Source organism: Mya arenaria, chromosome 2, assembly GCF_026914265.1.
Source record: "Mya arenaria isolate MELC-2E11 chromosome 2, ASM2691426v1".
Taxonomy (NCBI): Eukaryota; Metazoa; Mollusca; class Bivalvia; order Myida; family Myidae; genus Mya; species Mya arenaria.
In genome coordinates this window covers 13,687,513-13,711,203 of record NC_069123.1, presented here as the reverse complement: position 1 = coordinate 13,711,203, position 23,691 = coordinate 13,687,513, and the positions used below count along the sequence as shown (strand labels likewise).

The following is a 23,691-nucleotide window of genomic DNA, read 5'->3' as shown; positions in this document are numbered from 1 at the left end:
TTGTAAATTGGAATTGCAAGCTTATTTGTACAATGAAATTGCAAGCGTGTTTGTTCATTGGAATTGCAAGCTTATTTGAATCGCAAGCTTATGTTTTTCTTCTAATTTTTCTGCGCCGACTTGATGCTATGCATCAACTTTTGTCTTGTTTATACATTGAAATTGCAAGCTTATTTGTATATGTAATTGCAAGCTTGTCTGTAAATTGGAATTGCAAGCTTATTTGTACAATGAAATTGCAAGCGTGTTTGTTCATTGGAATTGCAAGCTTATTTGAATCGCAAGCTTATGTTTTTCTTCTAATTTTTTCTGCGCCGACTTGATGCTATGCATCAACTTTTGTCTTGTTTATACATTGAAATTGCAAGCTTATTTGTACACCGAGTACCTTAAGTTAATCCGCGGACATTAAAATGTTGTTGACGGGTGGCTTCCTCAGTGGACAATTCCATATTTAATAAACAGCAGATAAATATTCGAAAATGGCGGATTGAATGAGGTACTGTATTATAAATAGGTACACATGACAGAGTTAAAACAATATTGCATCCACTCATTTCCATTCTCATTAGAAATGGATTGAACGCTGATTTGTGTTGCTGTGGTCGTGGTGATAAGAGATCAAACGGCATTGGGATTTGATGATTGAATTATGTATGATTGACCATTTAGTATGTCCATTTAGTTTTATTGCTCAAAATCATGTACGTGAGTACGACACTAAATATTTATAAGGTTTGACGTTAATCTGTATACAGATCAAGAGTCAATAATAAGTCATCCTCATTGCTCATTGTATTCATAACCTCCCCTGAATGAAAAATTCTGAGGTAAAATCCGGACGTTTGATTGGACGCCTGGGACATTCCTCGGATCAATCGGAACACCTCGGCCAGTATCCAACAGGAATTGTCTATCTCGAAGTTTGCCGGAGATGACCGAGTTGTTACGATTGTCCTCGGACAATACGGATATCATTTCTAAATTACGAGAATTATTAAGGAATGACGGTGGTTCGACGGTGGTTCGCATACTAACAATGAGCTTCTTTTGTTTTACTGACTTTTCCAAACGTACTTTACCTTTGCAAGTACACCGGCCTAAATAGGCTTAACATACATTTCAGACCAAACGGGCATGGCGCGTTGTTTTGACACACTACTTTGACCACGCCCCCCGCATTTAAAAACAAAATAATCCCAGGCTTATTAATAACTTCAAATAATTGTATTTATATATCGCGTGGAACTAATTACTGAAGAGAACTTCTATTCACGCAGAGGCATTCATTATATTTACATATATTTACATATATTGGCATGATTTCAGACGAACTCCTTTGAAGTGGTGAAACTGACAGTTCAAAGGTGCAGTTTGGATTGTATAAAATTAATTGTCTTTCCGGTGCAAAAAGGCATTTCAATCATGCATTGTTTTAATAATTGACGAGCAAGCCGAGTTTGTTCAGTTCATTTGCAAACATCAGGAAGGTTAAGGTATATTTGCTCTGACCGTTGCACGAGATAAGAACCAAATCCATAAGAGGCAAGGAGTTCCTAATCAGGAATGTATTATCACGCTTAAGGCATATCTTTAACTAAGAGCAAGTCATATTTGCAAAGCCATCATTTGCACAGCTAGTGGTAGAAGATGAGGGTCCTTGTTTTTCTGACGTTAATTGCCGGTATGTTTTGTTTTTTAAGATTTGTATTTTTCCTTGTGTACAACATGTATACGACAATCCACATTGTATGCATAGGTTCCATAATGTTGACATACTTTCATGATGGTGCCGTCGAATGCAACTTCGATGTTGGAAAACCTATCTCAAAATCAAACTTTTAAATATCGTAGCAGTTGTCCATTGACATGCGAAACAAATCAGCTGTTCAAATCAATGAAGGGGCAAATGCAGGTAAGTCGACCTATCTATGTATTGTCCAAGGTAGAGGTCACTGGCCGGGTCGAACTCGTATTGATGAAGGGGAAAATTATCACAAGTTTTTAATGAAAATAGGGCATTCATATATCTTCTTAAAACAACATGCGATTTGTCTTTAAATAACGTATTGTCACTCTTATCCTGATAATTTCTACAAGCAATGATGATAATATATATAACAAAGCACCGGTTTATATACCCATATGCATGGACATTCGGGAAACGCTCGAATGACGCTCAATGGACGCCAAAAGGACGTTCGTTTGACTTTAGTCACACGCTGAGTGCGCTAGGGGACCGTTCAGCGGTCGTTGACAGGTCGTCAGTGAGTCGTTCACTGCAAAGCAAACGAGTAGTAACAACCAAGTAACGCAAGAGTAACGACTGACTAACGATAGTCGAACGCGTGCAACGCTCGGCGAATTTTAATAAAACGTTCCACGAACGTTCTTAAACGTTCTTCAGCGTTTACAATTAAACGTTGAAGAACGCTGGTCTCAGTGAGAATTTTTGTGCATGTTCAAAACTTTCTTTCCGGACCAGCGTTCTCCGCCGATTCCCGGCGATCACCGACGTTCACTAGCGTTAACACAACGCTCTTCTGGCGCTATCTCAGCGACCATGGGCGACTACCAACGTTTCCTCAAACGTCATAGAACGCTGACCAGAACGTCATGGTGTGACGGCCCCATAACTGATTGCTATACTGCTCCAGGAGACGAGTCATAATATGCCTTCATTCAGTAATTTAACAAATTGCATTTTCTTTAAATCTCAAATAAAGTTTTGAAAGCATTTTAATTCACGTCGTTTGTATGCTTCAGGTGCTCTGAGCCAGGGGTGTGAAACTATCCGATGCGAGAATCATAAACAGCCCGTTTGCGGTTCGGACGGACAGACGTACTGTGAGAAAGCATTTCGCTAATGCATAATGCATAATGTCAACATGCTATAACCTCAAAATCATTACCAATGTCATATAAAAAATATAGCAAAGACTGATATAGCGCATCTTACTTTAAAACACACTGATTAATAGGGCTTTCACCCCAATTAAACCATTAAGTGTAAAGGATTTGGTAAAAAAATACTACTGATCAGAATCATCTCTCATGGAATATATCTGCGCAGTTTATTTAATATTACGTCTAAGATGTACGATTCGAACATTATATTTGAATCCAATGAAAAGGCCGCGGCTGCGCAAAACTTCTATATTTTTTTCTTAGTGAACACGTGCTACCTAAAGGTCGCCGCCTGCAAGTACGCGTCACTCGACCTTGCTACCGAGGGACTCAACCTTGCCTACGAAGGCGAGTGCAGAACCGGAAGTGTGGACACCAAGCCCAACACTGGAACTATATCCGGAAGCGGCTCCCTCACCGGATCTGCCGTTACCGACAAATGTCAAACAATTTGTGATAGCACGGAAAAACTGCTCCTCTGCGGAAGCGATGGTGTAACTTACGGTATGAGGTTTAGCAAGTGAAAGGATAGCTGACCAAAATACAATTTGTAAGGGTCAGTCAATATTAAAACGAGTAAACGTCAATCCATCGGCATCGTTATAGATTTTTTATTGATCTCTTGTTCGTAAAACATTAGTTTAGGTATCGGAGGAGGCTACCCTCTGTTTTTTAAACCTGTGCCAGCCTCTTTGATGTTATATTGGTCTCGTATTCATTGCGTATGTATACAAAAATCTTTTTGGAAATATAAATAATAATAATAATAATAATAATAATAATAATAATAATAATAATTATAATAATAATAGATAAATAATAATAATAATAATAAGTACTATTTTATATTACTACTACTAATAATACTTATAATACTACTATTACTAATAATAATTAGTACTATTTTATATTACTACTAATAATAATACTAATAATAATACTTATAATACTACTACTACTACTACTACTACTACTACTAATAATAATAATAATAATAATAATAATAATAATAATAATAATAATAATAATAATAATTAATATTATTTTATAATAATAATAATAATAATAATAATAATGATAATAATAATAATAATAATAATAATAATAATAATAATAAAAATAATAATAGTAATAATAATAATTTATTATTGATTTGAATACTGGTATATATGTCCGTGATTCATATCAGTTTGACTATAAGAAATCTGTCTTCGAAATAGATCTTATTCCAGTTTGACTATAAGAAATCTGTCTTCGAAATAAATCTTATCTCAGTTTGACTATAAGAAATCTGTCTTCGAAATAAATCTTATCTCAGTTTGACTATAAGAAATCTGTCTTCGAAATAGATCTTATCTCAGTTTGACTATAAGAAATCTGTCTTCGAAATAGATCTTATCTTTATGTTTAATACGACATTGCAGACAGCAAGTGCAGCTTCGTGAAGGCACAATGCGTCGCCAGCAGTAACAGTGGATCCCTCACTCTCGAGTACGTAGGTGCCTGCCGCAAGTTGGGCTCCGTTTCCTTGACAGCCAGCAGATGCGATCTGACCGGATGCGACTCCACGGCTGTCAGGAAATGTGGCTCCGACGGCAACGTTTACGGTATGTGCCGTCTTCGACCGTCTGGTATAAGGTTGATTTTAGTAGGAATTTCTACGAAAAATATGCTTTTTTCCATTTCATCTGGAAACCGGGTGTATTAAATCTATTTCGTTTTTTTTTTAAACGATATATTTCTGTCGCCATTTTTATCTTGTCGTTAAACCATGTTAAATATCTCGTCTATTGGTTGACCATGTTTCTGTTAGTCCCAGATTAATGACGTAAAGCGGACGTGGTTCCTCTTCAAATAATGAAAAAATCGCAAAGAGCTCCAATGTACGAAATGCAATTGTCCAATTGTATTGCACACATTTTAGTCAAACTGTTGCCATGAAGCGTGTACCAGCCAGTTTCTTTTACAGGAAGTGCCTGCGAGTTCCAAAAAGCTCAATGCATGAACTCCCGCCTGACTGAGGTGCGTTGTGACGCTACGTCGGCAACCCTAACATCTACCGACAGCTGCTCGACACGATGCGATTCCACGCCAATGAAAATCTGTTCCTCCGACGGACAAATCTACAGTTCGTTATGATTTCTTCTCAGAATTATAATGCTTAACAAAAATAGATCAGTTTTATTTGAAAGGTTTTTTACAGTGATAGTGAAACAGTTTATTACGGCATTCTTTTAAGCACACTCGAAGGCACGATGTCCGGCTTAGTCACCGAAAACCAAACTCACACTTTCATTTACTGAAGTAGCATCATAAATAATGGTCGGAACCTTTTACATTTTTCACGGTTAAGAGATCATCAGCTTCATGCGGATGTGCTAGTACCCACAAATAAGCTTGTTTTCTGATAGTTTCATTATGATATCCGACCCACAAATAAGCTGGTGTTTTGATAGTTCCATTATGGTATCCTACCCACAAATAAGCTGGTGTTTTGATAGTTCCAGTAAGGTATCTGACCAACAAAAAAGCTAGTGTTCCGATAGTTCCATTATGGTATCTGTTCCACAGATAAGCTAGTGTTTTGATAGTTTCATTAAGGTATCCTACCCACAGATAAGCTAGTGTTCGGATTGTTCCAATAATGTATCCTACCCACAGATAAGCTAGTGTTCTGATAGTCACATTAAGATATCCTACCCACATATAAGCTAGTGTTCTGATAGTTCCATTAAGGTATCCTAAGCACAGATAAGCTAGTGTTCTGATAGTTCCAATAAGATATCCTACCCACATATAAACTAGTATTCTGATAGTTCCAATAAGGTATCCTAAGCAAAATTAAGCTTGTGTTCTGAAAGTTCCATTATAGTATCATACCCACAAATAAGCTAGTGTCCTGAAAGTTCCATTATAGAATCATACCCACAAATAAGCTAGTGTTCTGAAAATTCCATAATAGTATAATACCCACAAAAAAGTAACGTTCTGAAAGTTCTTTTAATGAATCCTACCCACAGATAAGCTAGTGTTCTGATAGTTCCATTAAGGTATCCTAACAACAAATACGCTAGTGTTCTGGAAGTTCCATTATAGTATCATACACACAGATAAGCTAGTGTTTTGATAGTTCCATTATGGTATCCTACCCACAGATAAGCTAGTGTTTTGATAGTTCCATTATGGTATCATACCCACAGATAAGCTAGTGTTTTGATAGTTCCATTATGGTATCATACCCACAATTAAGCTTGTGTTCTGAAAGTTCCATTATAGTATCATACCAACAAATAAGTAGCGTTCTGAAAGTTCCATAATAGTATCCGACACACAAATAAGCTAGTGTTCTGACAGTTCCATTAAGGAATCCTGCCCACAGATAAGCTAGTGTTTTGATAGTTCCATTAAGGAATCCTGACCACAGATAAGCTAGTGTTCTGACAGTTCCATTAAGGAATCCTGACCACAGATAAGCTAGTGTTCTGATAGTTCCATTAAGGAATCCTGACCACAGATAAGCTAGTGTTCTGATAGTTCCATTAAGGAATCCTGACCACAGATAAGCTAGTGTTCTGATAGTTCCATTAAGGAATCCTGACCACAGATAAGCTAGTGTTCTGATAGTTCCATTAAGGAATCCTGACCACAGATAAGCTAGTGTTTTGATAGTTCCATTAAGGTATCCGGACCACAGATAAGCTAGTGTTCTGATAGTTCCCTAAAGGTATCCTACCCACAGATGAGCTAGTGTTCTGATAGTTCCATTATAATACCCACAGATAAGCTAGCGTTCTGATAGTTCCATAAAGGTATCCTACGCACATATTAGTTAGTGTTCTTAAAGTTCCATTATGGTATCTGTCACCCAAATAAGCTAGTGTTCGGAAAGTTCCATTACGGTATCCAACCCACAGATAATGTTAAATAGTGATGCATGGATACCCCATATGAGATTGATTTCAGTTGTTAATACATGTATATTAAGGGTTAATTAATAACAGTATATTTGTCTCCATCTTGTGTCTTGTCGTCAAATCATGTTAAATATCCCATCCATTTAAAATGTATGTTTCTGTCAGAGTATTGATAGGTGATCCAGGATGCAGTTCTTAGATAAAAAAAAAAGTAAAACGGTCCTGCTTCCCCTTCAAATCAAGAAAAAATCGTAGAGTTCTAAAGTACGAAATAAAATTGACCAATTGAATGTGCATTTGGCACACGGTTTTTGTCAAACTGTTGCCATAAAGTGTGTACCAGGCAGATTCTTTTACAGGAAGTGACTGTGAGTTCAAAAAAGCTCAATGCGCAAACCCCCGCATCACTCAGGTGCGTTGTGTCGCTACGTCGGCAACCCTAACTTCTACCGACAGCTGCTCGACACGGTGCGATTCCACGCCAATGAAAATCTGTTCCTCCGACGGACAAATCTACAGTTCGTTATGATTTCTTCTCAGAATTACAATGTTTTACAAAAACAGATCAATTTTATTTGAAAGTTGTTTTACAGTGATAGTGAAACAGTTAATTACGGCATTATTTAAAGCACTCTCGAAGGCACGATGTCCGGCTTAGTCACCAACAACCAAACTCACTTTCATTTACTGAAAGAGTATCATTAATAATGGTCGGAACAGTTTTCATTTGTCATGGTTTAGATCATCAGCGTCCTACGGATATGCTAGTTCTCTGATAGCTGCATTAAGGTATCATACCCACATATAAGCTAGTGTTCTGATAGTTCCATTAAGGTATCCTACCCCCAGATAAGCTAGTGTTCTGATAGTTCCAATAAGGTATCCTAAGCACAATTAAGCTAGTGTTCTGAAAGTTCCATTATAGTATTATACCAACAAATAAGCTAGTGTTCTGAAAGTTCCATTATAAAATCATACCCACAAATAAGCTAGTGTTTTGAAAATTCCATAATAGTATCATACCCACAAAAAAGTAATGTATCCTACCCCCAGATAAGCTAGTGTTCTGATAGTTTCATTAAGGTATCCTACCCACAAATACGCTAGTGTTCTGAAAGTTCCATTATAGTATCATACCCACAAATAAGTAGCGTTCTGAAAGTTCCATTATAGTATCATACCCACAGATAAGCTAGTGTTTTGATAGTTCCATTAAGGAATCCTGACCACAGATAAGCTAGTGTTCTGATAGTTCCATTAAGGAATCCTGACCACAGATAAGCTAGTGTTCTGATTGTTCCATTATAGTATCATACCCACAAATAAGTAGCGTTCTGAAAGTTCCATAATAGTATCCGACACACAAATAAGCTAGTGTTCTGACAGTTCCATTAAGGTATCCTGCCCACAGATAAGCTAGTGTTTTGATAGTTCCATTAAGGAATCCTGACCACAGATAAGCTAGTGTTTTGAAAGTTCCATTAAGGTATCCGACACACAAATAAGCTAGTGTTCTGACAGTTCCATTAAGGAATCCTGCCCACAGATAAGCTAGTGTTTTGATAGTTCCATTAAGGAATCCTGACCACAGATAAGCTAGTGTTCTGACAGTTCCATTAAGGAATCCTGACCACAGATAAGCTAGTGTTCTGATAGTTCCATTAAGGAATCCTGACCACAGATAAGCTAGTGTTCTGATAGTTCCATTAAGGAATCCTGACCACAGATAAGCTAGTGTTCTGATAGTTCCATTAAGGAATCCTGACCACAGATAAGCTAGTGTTCTGATAGTTCCATTAAGGAATCCTGACCACTGATAAGCTAGTGTTTTGATAGTTCCATTAAGGTATCCGGACCACAGATAAGCTAGTGTTCTGATAGTTCCCTAAAGGTATCCTACCCACAGATGAGCTAGTGTTCTGATAGTTCCATTATAATACCCACAGATAAGCTAGCGTTCTGATAGTTCCATAAAGGTATCCTACGCACATATTAGTTAGTGTTCTTAAAGTTCCATTATGGTATCTGTCACCCAAATAAGCTAGTGTTCGGAAAGTTCCATTACGGTATCCAACCCACAGATAATGTTAAATAGTGATGCATGGATACCCCATATGAGATTGATTTCAGTTGTTAATACATGTATATTAAGGGTTAATTAATAACAGTATATTTGTCTCCATCTTGTGTCTTGTCGTCAAATCATGTTAAATATCCCATCCATTTAAAATGTATGTTTCTGTCAGAGTATTGATAGGTGATCCAGGATGCAGTTCTTAGATAAAAAAAAAGTAAAACGGTCCTGCTTCCCCTTCAAATCAAGAAAAAATCGTAGAGTTCTAAAGTACGAAATAAAATTGACCAATTGAATGTGCATTTGGCACACGGTTTTTGTCAAACTGTTGCCATAAAGTGTGTACCAGGCAGATTATTTTACAGGAAGTGACTGTGAGTTCAAAAAAGCTCAATGCGCAAACCCCCGCATCACTCAGGTGCGTTGTGTCGCTACGTCGGCAACCCTAACTTCTACCGACAGCTGCTCGACACGGTGCGATTCCACGCCAATGAAAATCTGTTCCTCCGACGGACAAATCTACAGTTCGTTATGATTTCTTCTCAGAATTACAATGTTTTACAAAAACAGATCAATTTTATTTGAAAGTTGTTTTACAGTGATAGTGAAACAGTTAATTACGGCATTATTTAAAGCACTCTCGAAGGCACGATGTCCGGCTTAGTCACCAACAACCAAACTCACTTTCATTTACTGAAAGAGTATCATTAATAATGGTCGGAACAGTTTTCATTTGTCATGGTTTAGATCATCAGCGTCCTACGGATATGCTAGTTCTCTGATAGCTGCATTAAGGTATCCTACCCACATATAAGCTAGTGTTCTGATAGTTCCATTAAGGTATCCTACCCCCAGATAAGCTAGTGTTCTGATAGTTCCAATAAGGTATCCTAAGCACAATTAAGCTAGTGTTCTGAAAGTTCCATTATAGTATTATACCAACAAATAAGCTAGTGTTCTGAAAGTTCCATTATAAAATCATACCCACAAATAAGCTAGTGTTTTGAAAATTCCATAATAGTATCATACCCACAAAAAAGTAATGTATCCTACCCACAGATAAGCTAGTGTTCTGATAGTTTCATTAAGGTATCCTACCCACAAATACGCTAGTGTTCTGAAAGTTCCATTATAGTATCATACCCACAAATAAGTAGCGTTCTGAAAGTTCCATTATAGTATCATACCCACAGATAAGCTAGTGTTTTGATAGTTCCATTAAGGAATCCTGACCACAGATAAGCTAGTGTTCTGATAGTTCCATTAAGGAATCCTGACCACAGATAAGCTAGTGTTCTGATTGTTCCATTATAGTATCATACCCACAAATAAGTAGCGTTCTGAAAGTTCCATAATAGTATCCGACACACAAATAAGCTAGTGTTCTGACAGTTCCATTAAGGTATCCTGCCCACAGATAAGCTAGTGTTTTGATAGTTCCATTAAGGTATCCGGACCACAGATAAGCTAGTGTTTTGAAAGTTCCATTAAGGTATCCGACACACAAATAAGCTAGTGTTCTGACAGTTCCATTAAGGAATCCTGCCCACAGATAAGCTAGTGTTTTGATAGTTCCATTAAGGAATCCTGACCAGAGATAAGCTAGTGTTCTGACAGTTCCATTAAGGAATCCTGACCACAGATAAGCTAGTGTTCTGATAGTTCCATTAAGGAATCCTGACCACAGATAAGCTAGTGTTCTGATAGTTCCATTAAGGAATCCTGACCACAGATAAGCTAGTGTTCTGATAGTTCCATTAAGGAATCCTGACCACAGATAAGCTAGTGTTCTGATAGTTCCATTAAGGAATCCTGACCACAGATAAGCTAGTGTTTTGATAGTTCCATTAAGGTATCCGGACCACAGATAAGCTAGTGTTCTGATAGTTACCTAAAGGTATCCTACCCACAGATGAGCTAGTGTTCTGATAGTTCCATTATAATACCCACAGATAAGCTAGCGTTCTGATAGTTCCATAAAGGTATCCTACGCACATATTAGTTAGTGTTCTTAAAGTTCCATTATGGTATCTGTCACCCAAATAAGCTAGTGTTCGGAAAGTTCCATTACGGTATCCAACCCACAGATAATGTTAAATAGTGATGCATGGATACCCCATATGAGATTGATTTCAGTTGTTAATACATGTATATTAAGGGTTAATTAATAACAGTATATTTGTCTCCATCTTGTGTCTTGTCGTCAAATCATGTTAAATATCCCATCCATTTAAAATGTATGTTTCTGTCAGAGTATTGATAGGTGATCCAGGATGCAGTTCTTAGATAAAAAAAAGAGTAAAACGGTCCTGCTTCCCCTTCAAATCAAGAAAAAATCGTAGAGTTCTAAAGTACGAAATAAAATTGACCAATTGAATGTGCATTTGGCACACGGTTTTTGTCAAACTGTTGCCATAAAGTGTGTACCAGGCAGATTCTTTTACAGGAAGTGACTGTGAGTTCAAAAAAGCTCAATGCGCAAACCCCCGCATCACTCAGGTGCGTTGTGTCGCTACGTCGGCAACCCTAACTTCTACCGACAGCTGCTCGACACGGTGCGATTCCACGCCAATGAAAATCTGTTCCTCCGACGGACAAATCTACAGTTCGTTATGATTTCTTCTCAGAAGTACAATGTTTTACAAAAACAGATCAATTTTATTTGAAAGTTGTTTTACAGTGATAGTGAAACAGTTAATTACGGCATTATTTAAAGCACTCTCGAAGGCACGATGTCCGGCTTAGTCACCAACAACCAAACTCACTTTCATTTACTGAAGGAGTATCATTAATAATGGTCGGAACAGTTTTCATTTGTCATGGTTTAGATCATCAGCGTCCTACGGATATGCTAGTTCTCTGATAGCTGCATTAAGGTATCCTACCCACATATAAGCTAGTGTTCTGATAGTTCCATTAAGGTATCCTACCCCCAGATAAGCTAGTGTTCTGATAGTTCCAATAAGGTATCCTAAGCACAATTAAGCTAGTGTTCTGAAAGTTCCATTATAGTATTATACCAACAAATAAGCTAGTGTTCTGAAAGTTCCATTATAAAATCATACCCACAAATAAGCTAGTGTTTTGAAAATTCCATAATAGTATCATACCCACAAAAAAGTAATGTATCCTACCCCCAGATAAGCTAGTGTTCTGATAGTTTCATTGAGGTATCCTACCCACAAATACGCTAGTGTTCTGAAAGTTCCATTATAGTATCATACCCACAAATAAGTAGCGTTCTGAAAGTTCCATTATAGTATCATACCCACAGATAAGCTAGTGTTTTGATAGTTCCATTAAGGAATCCTGACCACAGATAAGCTAGTGTTCTGATAGTTCCATTAAGGAATCCTGACCACAGATAAGCTAGTGTTCTGATTGTTCCATTATAGTATCATACCCACAAATAAGTAGCGTTCTGAAAGTTCCATAATAGTATCCGACACACAAATAAGCTAGTGTTCTGACAGTTCCATTAAGGTATCCGACACACAAATAAGCTAGTGTTCTGACAGTTCCATTAAGGAATCCTGCCCACAGATAAGCTAGTGTTTTGATAGTTCCATTAATGAATCCTGACCACAGATAAGCTAGTGTTCTGACAGTTCCATTAAGGAATCCTGACCACAGATAAGCTAGTGTTCTAATAGTTCCATTAAGGAATCCTGACCACAGATAAGCTAGTGTTCTGATAGTTCCATTAAGGAATCCTGACCACAGATAAGCTAGTGTTCTGATAGTTCCATTAAGGAATCCTGACCACAGATAAGCTAGTGTTCTGATAGTTCCATTAAGGAATCCTGACCACTGATAAGCTAGTGTTTTGATAGTTCCATTAAGGTATCCGGACCACAGATAAGCTAGTGTTCTGATAGTTCCCTAAAGGTATCCTACCCACAGATGAGCTAGTGTTCTGATAGTTCCATTATAATACCCACAGATAAGCTAGCGTTCTGATAGTTCCATAAAGGTATCCTACGCACATATTAGTTAGTGTTCTTAAAGTTCCATTATGGTATCTGTCACCCAAATAAGCTAGTGTTCGGAAAGTTCCATTACGGTATCCAACCCACAGATAATGTTAAATAGTGATGCATGGATACCCCATATGAGATTGATTTCAGTTGTTAATACATGTATATTAAGGGTTAATTAATAACAGTATATTTGTCTCCATCTTGTGTCTTGTCGTCAAATCATGTTAAATATCCCATCCATTTAAAATGTATGTTTCTGTCAGAGTATTGATAGGTGATCCAGGATGCAGTTCTTAGATAAAAAAAGTAAAACGGTCCTGCTTCCCCTTCAAATCAAGAAAAAATCGTAGAGTTCTAAAGTACGAAATAAAATTGACCAATTGAATGTGCATTTGGCACACGGTTTTTGTCAAACTGTTGCCATAAAGTGTGTACCAGGCAGATTCTTTTACAGGAAGTGACTGTGAGTTCAAAAAAGCTCAATGCGCAAACCCCCGCATCACTCAGGTGCGTTGTGTCGCTACGTCGGCAACCCTAACTTCTACCGACAGCTGCTCGACACGGTGCGATTCCACGCCAATGAAAATCTGTTCCTCCGACGGACAAATCTACAGTTCGTTATGATTTCTTCTCAGAATTACAATGTTTTACAAAAACAGATCAATTTTATTTGAAAGTTGTTTTACAGTGATAGTGAAACAGTTAATTACGGCATTATTTAAAGCACTCTCGAAGGCACGATGTCCGGCTTAGTCACCAACAACCAAACTCACTTTCATTTACTGAAGGAGTATCATTAATAATGGTCGGAACAGTTTTCATTTGTCATGGTTTAGATCATCAGCGTCCTACGGATATGCTAGTTCTCTGATAGCTGCATTAAGGTATCCTACCCACATATAAGCTAGTGTTCTGATAGTTCCATTAAGGTATCCTACCCCCAGATAAGCTAGTGTTCTGATAGTTCCAATAAGGTATCCTAAGCACAATTAAGCTAGTGTTCTGAAAGTTCCATTATAGTATTATACCAACAAATAAGCTAGTGTTCTGAAAGTTCCATTATAAAATCATACCCACAAATAAGCTAGTGTTTTGAAAATTCCATAATAGTATCATACCCACAAAAAAGTAATGTATCCTACCCCCAGATAAGCTAGTGTTCTGATAGTTTCATTAAGGTATCCTACCCACAAATACGCTAGTGTTCTGAAAGTTCCATTATAGTATCATACCCACAAATAAGTAGCGTTCTGAAAGTTCCATTATAGTATCATACCCACAGATAAGCTAGTGTTTTGATAGTTCCATTAAGGAATCCTGACCACAGATAAGCTAGTGTTCTGATAGTTCCATTAAGGAATCCTGACCACAGATAAGCTAGTGTTCTGATTGTTCCATTATAGTATCATACCCACAAATAAGCTAGTGTTCTGAAAGTTCCATAATAGTATCATACCCACAAATAAGTAGCGTTCTGAAAGTTCCATAATAGTATCCGACACACAAATAAGCTAGTGTTCTGACAGTTCCATTAAGGTATCCTGCCCACAGATAAGCTAGTGTTTTGATAGTTCCATTAAGGTATCCGGACCACAGATAAGCTAGTGTTTTGATAGTTCCATTAAGGTATCCGGACCACAAATAAGCTAGTGTTCTGATAGTTCCATTAAGGTATCCTGCCCACAGATAAGCTAGTGTTTTGATAGTTCCATTAAGGTATCCGGACCACAGATAAGCTAGTGTTCTGATAGTTCTCTAAAGGTATCCTACCCACAGATGAGCTAGTGTTCTGACAGTTCCATTATAGTACCCACAGATAGGCAAGTGTTCTGATTGTTCCATTAAGGATTCCTGACCACAGATAAGCTAGTGTTCTGATAGTTCCATTATAGTATCATACGCACAGATAAGCTAGTGTTCTGATAGTCCCATTAAGGTATCCTACCCACAGATAAGCTAGTGTTCTGATTGTTCCAATAAGGTATCCTACCCACAGATAAGCTAGTTTTCTGATAGTTCCATTAAGGTATCCTACCCACAGATAAGCTAGTGTTCTGATAGTTCCATTAAGGTATCCTTAGCACAGATAAGCAAGTGTTCTGATAGTTCCATTAAGGTATCCTACGCACATATTAGTTAGTGTTCTTAAAGTTCTATTATGGTATCTGTCACCCAAATAAGCTAGTGTTCGGAAAGTTCCATTACGGTATCCAACCCACAGATAATGTTAAATAGTGATCCCTGGATACCCCATATTAGGTTGATTTCAGTTGTTAATACATGTATATTAAGGGTTAATTAATAACAGTTTTTTGTTGTCAAACTGTTGCCATAAAGTGTGTACCAGGCAGATTCTTTTACAGGAAGTGACTGTGAGTTCAAGAAAGCTCAATGCGCAAACCCCCGCATCACTCAGGTACGTTGTGATGCCACGTCGGCAACCCTTACTTCTACCGACATCTGTTCAACACGGTGCGACCAAACACCAGTGAGAATCTGTGCCTCGGACGGACAAGTCTATGGTTTGTTATGGTTTCTTTTCCGAATAACAATGTACATGTATTTTAAAAAGTATAACAGTTTTATCAGTTTCATTAAAGATAAAACTTACTTATAATGTACACCGATTGCAAAAGATGTTATTACAATATCAAATTAATCACTCTCATTGCATACAATTAAGCTAGTTCTCTGATAGCAGCATTAGGGTATTTAACCGACAAATAAGATAAGTTTTCTGATAGTTCAATTACGGTTACTGACCCACAAATAAGCTAGTGGTCTGATTGTTTAATTACGGTTACCGACCCACAAATAAGCTAATTATCTGATCGTTCAATTACGGTTACCGACCAACAAATAGGCTAGTGTTCTGATAGTTCAATTACGGTTACCGACCCACAAATAAGCTAATTATCTGATCGTTCAATTACGGTTACCGACCAACAAATAGGCTAGTGTTCTGATAGTTCAATTACGGTTACCGACCCACAAATAGGCTAGTGTTCTGATAGTTCAATTACGGTTACCGATCCACAGATAGGCTAGTGTTCTGATAGTTCAATTACGGTTACCGACCCACAAATAAGCTAGCTTTCTAGTAGTTCTATTACGATTACCGACCTTCAAATAAGCTAGTTTTCTGATAGTTCAATTACGGTTACCGACCCACAAATAGGCTAGTGTTCTGATAGTTCAATTACGGTTACCGACCCACCAAAAAGCTAGTTTTCTGACAGTTCAATTACGGTTACCGACCCACAAATAAGCTAGTTTTCTGAATGTTCAATTAACCTTAATGTTATAAGTGGTTGCCTTGTGACCCTATATAAGTTGGTATCATTCGATAGGTAGTTGCCTGCTGATAATAATATGTAAACTTATTAACCATTCCAGCTTATAAATTTGCTCTTAAATTTAACTGAATTCGGAGTAATTAAGTGACCTTTTTTTCAATTTGAGAAGGCCAAAAGAAACATATTTTATGTAATAATTTGTGGAAAAAAACAACGTTTACCTTTTTATACACGGTACCCATTCGAATGATACTAACTTATATATGGTCACTATAGGCACAATCAAGTCAAACTTTTGTGGGCTACATTAGGATACCTTAAATAATGTTAAACCAGAAGACAAATTAGTCTGAAATACAACTGTTTTTCTTCGCAGGAAGCGCATGCGAGTTCATAAAGATGAGCTGTTCACTCGGTGGCACACTTACGCGAGTCGACTGCACAAGCTGGTTGTCGAGCCTCGGTTAAAGTTGGCTTTATGCATCCTATTAATCAACCGTGATGTTTTAAATTAATAAAGAATCATGGAATTAAATTTAAGAAATGCTAAACTGGTGTGTCAAGAACAGCCTGTTCCTTTAAAAATCCGAAACTTTGAGCCTACTTGTCATGTTTATGTAATTGTCCAAGGTCAAAGTTACGTTATGTACAGGGAAGTCGAACTAGTATGGATGGAAGGAAAACAAACACCGTTTGAACGATGTTTAGTTAATAACAAGAGGACCACGAAGTGAGCAATATACGCTTTATATGATTCCCATTCGCTATTGTGGCTGTGTCCATTCATTGTACATTCATAAATATAATAATCATTACCTTTATTTTTAATCTATTGTTGATTGAACTTCTTGTCATTGCAAACCATTTAAAATACGAGCTCTGTCTTTTTGGAATTATTGATCAGAATATTTTGATACGTTGCTAGTGTATTACTTTGACCTTCACCTTCCAGATATTTGACATGTTGTCTGGTCAGCACTATATACTTCACTGCAGATTTCCATATCAACGGTCTCATTAAAGAATGGAATTGAGATACTGCTGCAAAATTATCAATGATGTGTTGATAAAATCTTATTTATTTCAGACATCACCTCTCACCTCTTAAATAACCTAATAAAACATCTTCGTTCAATGATCAACATTCAATACATGAACCGGGTGGAACATTGGCTCAGTTAAGTTTATCGGAGACTATTTTAGTGCTAATGAGCACCGTCCTTGAGATCAATATGGGTCATATATTTGCCATGACATACATGTATATGAAATGTGTGAGAGAGATATGGTTAATAGATCTTTCACCTCTTTGGCCTTCACCTTGAAGAAATTTGACTGGGGGCTTCTTTTAGCACATAAGCAAAGCGGAATCATGACATTGACGTTACATTGCTAAACAATATGCTCTGCAAGTCAGTCTGATAATGGTGAACATATGTGTCCATAGAGACTTCATTTTTTCCAGAGGACGTCAGGACACAAGGTCCTGGTTGACAAGGGTTTTAAACATTTTTGACCTTATATACAGGTATTTCTTTTTGAACCAACACGATCTATGAAAGCCAAGATTATTATCAAGCTTCTTATACAACTAGGGCCTTAGCTGCACTGGCATAACTTTTTAGATATGTTTCATCCAAAGCATGTGGATACTACGAGTAGTACAATATTTAAGTGATCCACGTTCAAAAGGAGGCAATAATTAATTGAATCATGTTTTACAACGGGAGGAATACATTACAATTATACATAACTCCATGTACAGGGAGTAGCATGGCGGATCTGATTTGTTTAAGAAACTGAAGACTCTATCGCTTTCATGAGCATTTTTTTACCAACGCACCAACGAGGCAATGCCATTAGCGCATCTGGTCTTAAAAAAATTGGCAAGTTGAGCTCAAATAAGACGCCGAGTAGCAGTATGTCCAGTCCGTTGAAAGAACCTACACACAGATAGAATGCTCTTCTATGCATTTTCAATACAGAACAACATAGATTTGGAACAATACCTGGAAGGATCATATTAGTATTTGACCGCTCATCTTGTCCTTTTCGGTGTAGACCTGGGTCTTGTGTGTGACACGCCAACTCATCATGGTGAACTTTTATGGCAAGTTATTTTTGGAAAATCCTATTATGCATAGTCAAGCTACAACCCAATCAATGATCATTTCAACTTGACCTCTAACCTATATCATCGAGGTAAAGAACAGGGTCTTGTGCGCAAAACGCCACCTCACCAGGGTACTTAATGGCATTTTTATTTTTGAAAATCCTACAATGCATGGTAAAGGTACTGCCCGGACAAGGTAATTTCAACCTTTGACCACTAACCCTGACCTTTGAGCTACGGACCACGACATGCAACTCATGATTAACCTTCATGGCAATTTGTTTTAAATTCCTAATTTGCATGGTTTAGATACAGCCCGGACAAGGACCATTACAACCTCCAAATTTGAGGTTCAGACATGGGTATAAGCTACAGCCGTACAAATTCAGTCTGGTTGAATGAAGCACTCTCATACATGGAACTATGTTCGAACTCGACATATATGGAAGTATGGCAATTTGAGCTGACTTTCATAGCGTGAATTGACCATTTTGACTGAATATGACATACTTTTCAAAAAGAGCGGACATGATTTTAGTACTTTAGCCAGGTATTAAAAGGACAGGGTGCTGCAGAAATGGGACTAGGTGAATATGCATTGTATAGGGCTGGGAAGAACTTAAATAGTGTTTGTAGATATCTATAATCATATAAAAATTAACAAAACAAAGGAAATATTCAATTATCTAAAGCATTTAATGCTAAACAAATATTGGTCTCCATGAGGTGAGAGGAGTGCTACCATAACAGACGTGTTCATCTCCCTTTTATAACTCTTTATAGCTAAAGCCCTGTAAGTACAAATGCTCAAAAATCAGGAGGATTCCAACATCTTAAAATGTCCCATGATTTATTTCAACAAACAACAATACTACAAGAATATTACATTCATCAGCACAAAATATAATGTAAAAGATTTTCATAATTATGCTCATCCTTTAAAGAAAAATACATTGTATAAAAATATATAAAACACAATACATGTGTGTATAAAACCAGAAAATAGTTTATCATGAAGAAGATGTGAAGACATGCTATGCTGTCATTTGAAAAAGAAATAATAAGAGGAAAACAAAACAAAATTATTGTTGTGTATCTTAAATAAGTTCTTTTTACCAATCTCTGGAATTTGACATTTTGTCATCTGTCAACTTCACCATTCCAACACGTTTGATTGTCACGAACAGCATTCAAGTACTGCTAAATCATTACGTACACTTCAAAGAAAGTGTGAAAACGTAAATTTTCTTTTCTTCCTTTAAAAGTTCACCTTTATGTGTTATAAATCTTGTATCACGTATGCACACTTGGTTGAAGATCACTTTTCTGTGACAAAATGGTGCCTTTCTTTTCTTTTCAAAGCTTAATGGTTAAACTATAAGAAGTTTCAACATGTAAGTTGAATCCACCAAGAACTGAATTGTGGTTGACACAGAACTACCTGAATGTTTTTTAAGCATCTGATTAATAAGTATAAAAAATCCACACAGACACTAAATGGACATATAAAACGTCATTTCTGAACAATCATTTATTAAAAGAATTATTATGTATATGCATGGCAATTCATAAAAATAAAACAAAAACAAACAAAAAAAACAATCAATATCTACGTTTCAACATGAGACACGGGATGTAAACATCTTCACACAGGAGGTCTGTTGAATCTATTCATTCCCATATGTCCAGGTGGCCTATTAAACCGGCCTGGAGGCCCAGGGAAGGGTCCCCTCGACCCAGGTGACCCACCCATACGTGGATTGAAACCCCGTGGCGGGCCTCTAGGAGGGCCAGGGGGGCCTCCATGGCGTGGTTGCCAACCAAGACCACCAGGGGGAGGGCCGCGAGAGCGAGGTCCCCGAGGACCAGGGCCATCTCCATCCCATCGGGAGCCAAGCGGCGGCCTAAGGGGAGGGCCCCTACTGCCTGGAAGTGGGCCCCGCTCGTTGAAGTTCCCTCTGCCCCTTTGACCAAACGTTGGAGCTCCGTCCATTCCATGCTCTCGAGGTCCCTTTGGGGGACCTCGCTGCCCAAATGGAGGGGGACCATTGAAGTTCCTAGGAGGTGGACCACGCTTGTCTTCTTTACTTTGTTGATCATGATTAAAGTTATTCCCAGCCCCAATATTTTGCTGCTGAAAAGATGGCACCAGATTTGATCTAGAAGTTGGTGGTGTCAGAATCCTAGCCGCCCCAAATCCTGAGTTTCGCCTACTACCCTGTCCATAATTTCTATTCTGAAGCCGATTATTCTGTTGACTCCCATACTCTCCTTGCAGACCCTGAACAGGCTGTAGACCAGGTTGCGGGCCAGGCTGTAACACACAAATGAGCTGGTTCTCTGACAAATAATGAAATGATAGTTCCATTAAGGTATCCGACAAATATGCTAGTTCTCTGATAGTTCAATAAAGGTATCCTACACACAAATCAGCTAGTGTTCTGATAGCTCCATTAAGGTATCCGACAAAAAACAAGCTATTTCTCTGATAGTTCAATAAAGCTATCCTACACATAAATAAGCTAGTGTTCTGATAGCTCCATTAAGGTATCCGTACAATAAATAGGCTGGTGTTCGGATAGTTCCAGTAAGATATCTGACACAGAAAAAAGCTAGTTTTCTGATAGCTCCATTATGGTATTCGACAAACAAATAAGCTAGTTTACTAATAGTTCTAGTAAAATATCTGACCCACAAATAGGCTAGTTTTCTGATAGCTCCATTATGGTATTCGACAAACAAATAAGCTAGTTTACTGATAGTTCTAGTAAAATATCTGACCCACAAATAAGCTACTTTTCTGATAGTTCTAGTAAGATATCTGACCCACAAATAGGCTAGTTTTCTGATAGCTCCATTAAGGTAACCGACCCACAAATAAGCTAGTTCTCTGGTAGTTCAATTAAGGTATCCTAAACACAAATAAACTCTTTCTCTGATAGCCCCATTAATGCATCCGACACACAAATAAGCTATTGTTCTAATAGTTCCATTAAGGTATCCGTACCATAAATAAGATATTGTTCGGATAGTTCCAGTGAGATATCTGACCCACAAAAACGCTACATAGTTTTCTGATAGCTGCATCAAGGTATCCGACCCACCGGTTCTCTGATATCTCCATTGACCGTAATGTTAAAAGTTATTGCCTTGTGACCCATATAAGTTTGGTATCATTTGACATGTAGTAAATAACCATTCCAGTTTGTATATTTGCTCTTTAATTCAACTAAATTCGGATGTAAAATAACATATTGTTCTAATTTAAGAATGCCAAAAACCCTTATGTATAGGAATAATTATGGTAGAAAAAATGGTTTTGTTTGTGTTCACACAGTAACCATTCAAATGAAACTTATTTCGGTCACCAGGCACACTCAAGTCAAGCATTTGTGGGTCGAATATCTGAAATAAAGGTTAAACATAGACTAATTGGTCTAAGATACAACTTTTTTTCTTCACAGGAAGCGCATGCGATTTTATGAGGATCAACTGTGCACTCGGTGGCAGACTTACGCTTGTCGACTGCGCACGGTGGCTGTCGAGCTTTATGCATCCTATTAATCAACAGTGTCAGATGTTTAAAATAAATGAAAACATCATGAAAATTAAATTTAAGATAATTATGTTGTCCTCATAAATGCGATCTCGGCTCCAACAGCGTCCAAACTGGTGTGAAGAACGCCCTGTGAGGGCCTATGCTCTACTGACATGGCTCTTGTGGTCATTTTCAATCCAGAGCATGTATGTATGGGTAATAGGCAACGAACCTAGTTCACATTTTGTGTTTGGATACGCTGAACGTTGCACGTTCAACATCTGAGGACAGGAAGTGTTGTAAGCAGATTAGTTGCATGAACTATTTTAATATGTGCCAAGTAAATGTCATCTAAGGAAAAATATATATTTGCTTTCAAAACTGCACTCACGGTCAAAATTTCATTTCTGTAGCTTTAAAAATAAAAAAAGTTGGTCAAAAGGTCAAAGTCAAAGAAATCCGAGGACAACATTGATGCTCGTTTGCAAAACTGTATTCATGGTCCAAATTTCATTGCTGTAGCTTTAAAAATAAAAAAGCAGGTCAAAAGGGGTGGGTCCAGCTTTTGCCAAATGGGCATAATTTCAACTGTTTTGCTAGACGGTCATCACATGATGCTCCACAACAAATATCAAAAGTATGAGCCTTGTGGTTTGAAACAAGAAGAATTTAACAAATATTTCTTAAATAAGTCTCTAGGAAACTTGTGACCCCCGGGGCAGTGCCAGTTTTGACTCCAGGGGCATAGTTTGAACACCATGGTAGAGGACCACTTAATTAAGTCTTATTCAAAATAGCAAGGGTCTGCATAGCTGTTTTAGACAAAAAGATTTTCAAACATTCCCAATTTAAGTATACCAAACCTGTGAACCCCGGGGATGGTCAGTAATGACCCCAGGGCCATAATTTGAACAAACATTCACCAGCAATTGTGATTGGATGGATGCTCGAACACACAAAAATATTTTCAAACATTAAATTCCCAATTTAAGTATACCAAACCTGTGAACCCGGGTGTGGCCAGTAATGACTCCTGGGGCATAATTTGAACAAATATTCACAAGCAATTGTGTTCAGAAAGATGCGCGAACGACCGACACTTTGGCCATTAAAGCTAAAAATGGCCATTGGCCTTTGAACATGAACAAGGGAGTGTGATACACAAAACCAACTGCACAACCAAAAAGCAAGTTTTCTCCCTTTAATCCTAGACTTTGCTTTACATGTAAACTTGGCTTAAAATAGACTTCACTCATGTAGACTTGGCTATAAATAGACTAAGCTAAAAATAGCTTTTTTGTACTTTCAATGCCCATAATCTAGGTATGCATGGTTTTCGAAAGGAACCGAGCTCTGATGGATATCTTAATACTCTTAAGTTTCATCGAGATACAATTTAAACTGAAGACTGTATCGTGTTTATAAGCAATTGTTTACAGACGCACATACTACGTACACGTTACCATCGCAGCAGAGCTAAAAAAAACCGAATCATTGAACATTCTTGTCAATTAATTATATGTTCAGTTATTAACGAGAGGGCCATGGTGTGAGCAATGTACGCTTTTCTAGTGAGGCTGTCCATTCATTGCACATACATAAATACAGTAATCATTATCTTCATTTGAATCCACTATAGTACCATTTTATTGTCATTGCAAACCATTAAAAATACGAGCTCTGTCGTTTTGGAATTATTTATCAGAATAATTTACGTTGCTAGTGTATTTCTTTGACCTTCACCTTCTGGATATTTGAAATTGTGTTTAGTCAGCACTATACTTAACTGCAGATTTTCATATCAACGATCTCATTAAAGAATGGAATTAAAATATTGCTGCAAAATTATCAATTATGTGTTGATAAAAT

At 37.5% G+C, this 23,691-nt stretch overlaps 2 protein-coding genes across 2 annotated transcripts; one reads left to right on the top strand and one right to left on the bottom strand.

Moving 5' to 3' along the window:
- The first annotated feature begins 1,573 nt into the window (after nucleotides 1-1,573).
- LOC128222355 (agrin-like) lies at nucleotides 1,574-16,722 on the top strand. Its single transcript, XM_052931335.1, has 11 exons — nucleotides 1,574-1,684; nucleotides 2,767-2,847; nucleotides 3,172-3,411; nucleotides 4,332-4,514; nucleotides 4,877-5,035; nucleotides 7,181-7,339; nucleotides 9,261-9,419; nucleotides 11,342-11,500; nucleotides 13,330-13,488; nucleotides 15,239-15,397; nucleotides 16,548-16,722. Exons 1-11 carry the CDS (start codon nucleotides 1,651-1,653, stop codon nucleotides 16,637-16,639), a joined length of 1,584 nt encoding a protein of 527 aa, XP_052787295.1. The 5' UTR covers nucleotides 1,574-1,650; the 3' UTR covers nucleotides 16,640-16,722.
- A 3,207-nt stretch (nucleotides 16,723-19,929) lies between these two features.
- On the bottom strand, nucleotides 19,930-20,652 carry LOC128213413 (basic salivary proline-rich protein 3-like). Its single transcript, XM_052919081.1, has one exon. The coding sequence runs from the start codon at nucleotides 20,650-20,652 to the stop codon at nucleotides 19,930-19,932; it is 723 nt and encodes a 240-aa protein (XP_052775041.1).
- Between the last annotated feature and the right edge of the window lie 3,039 nt (nucleotides 20,653-23,691).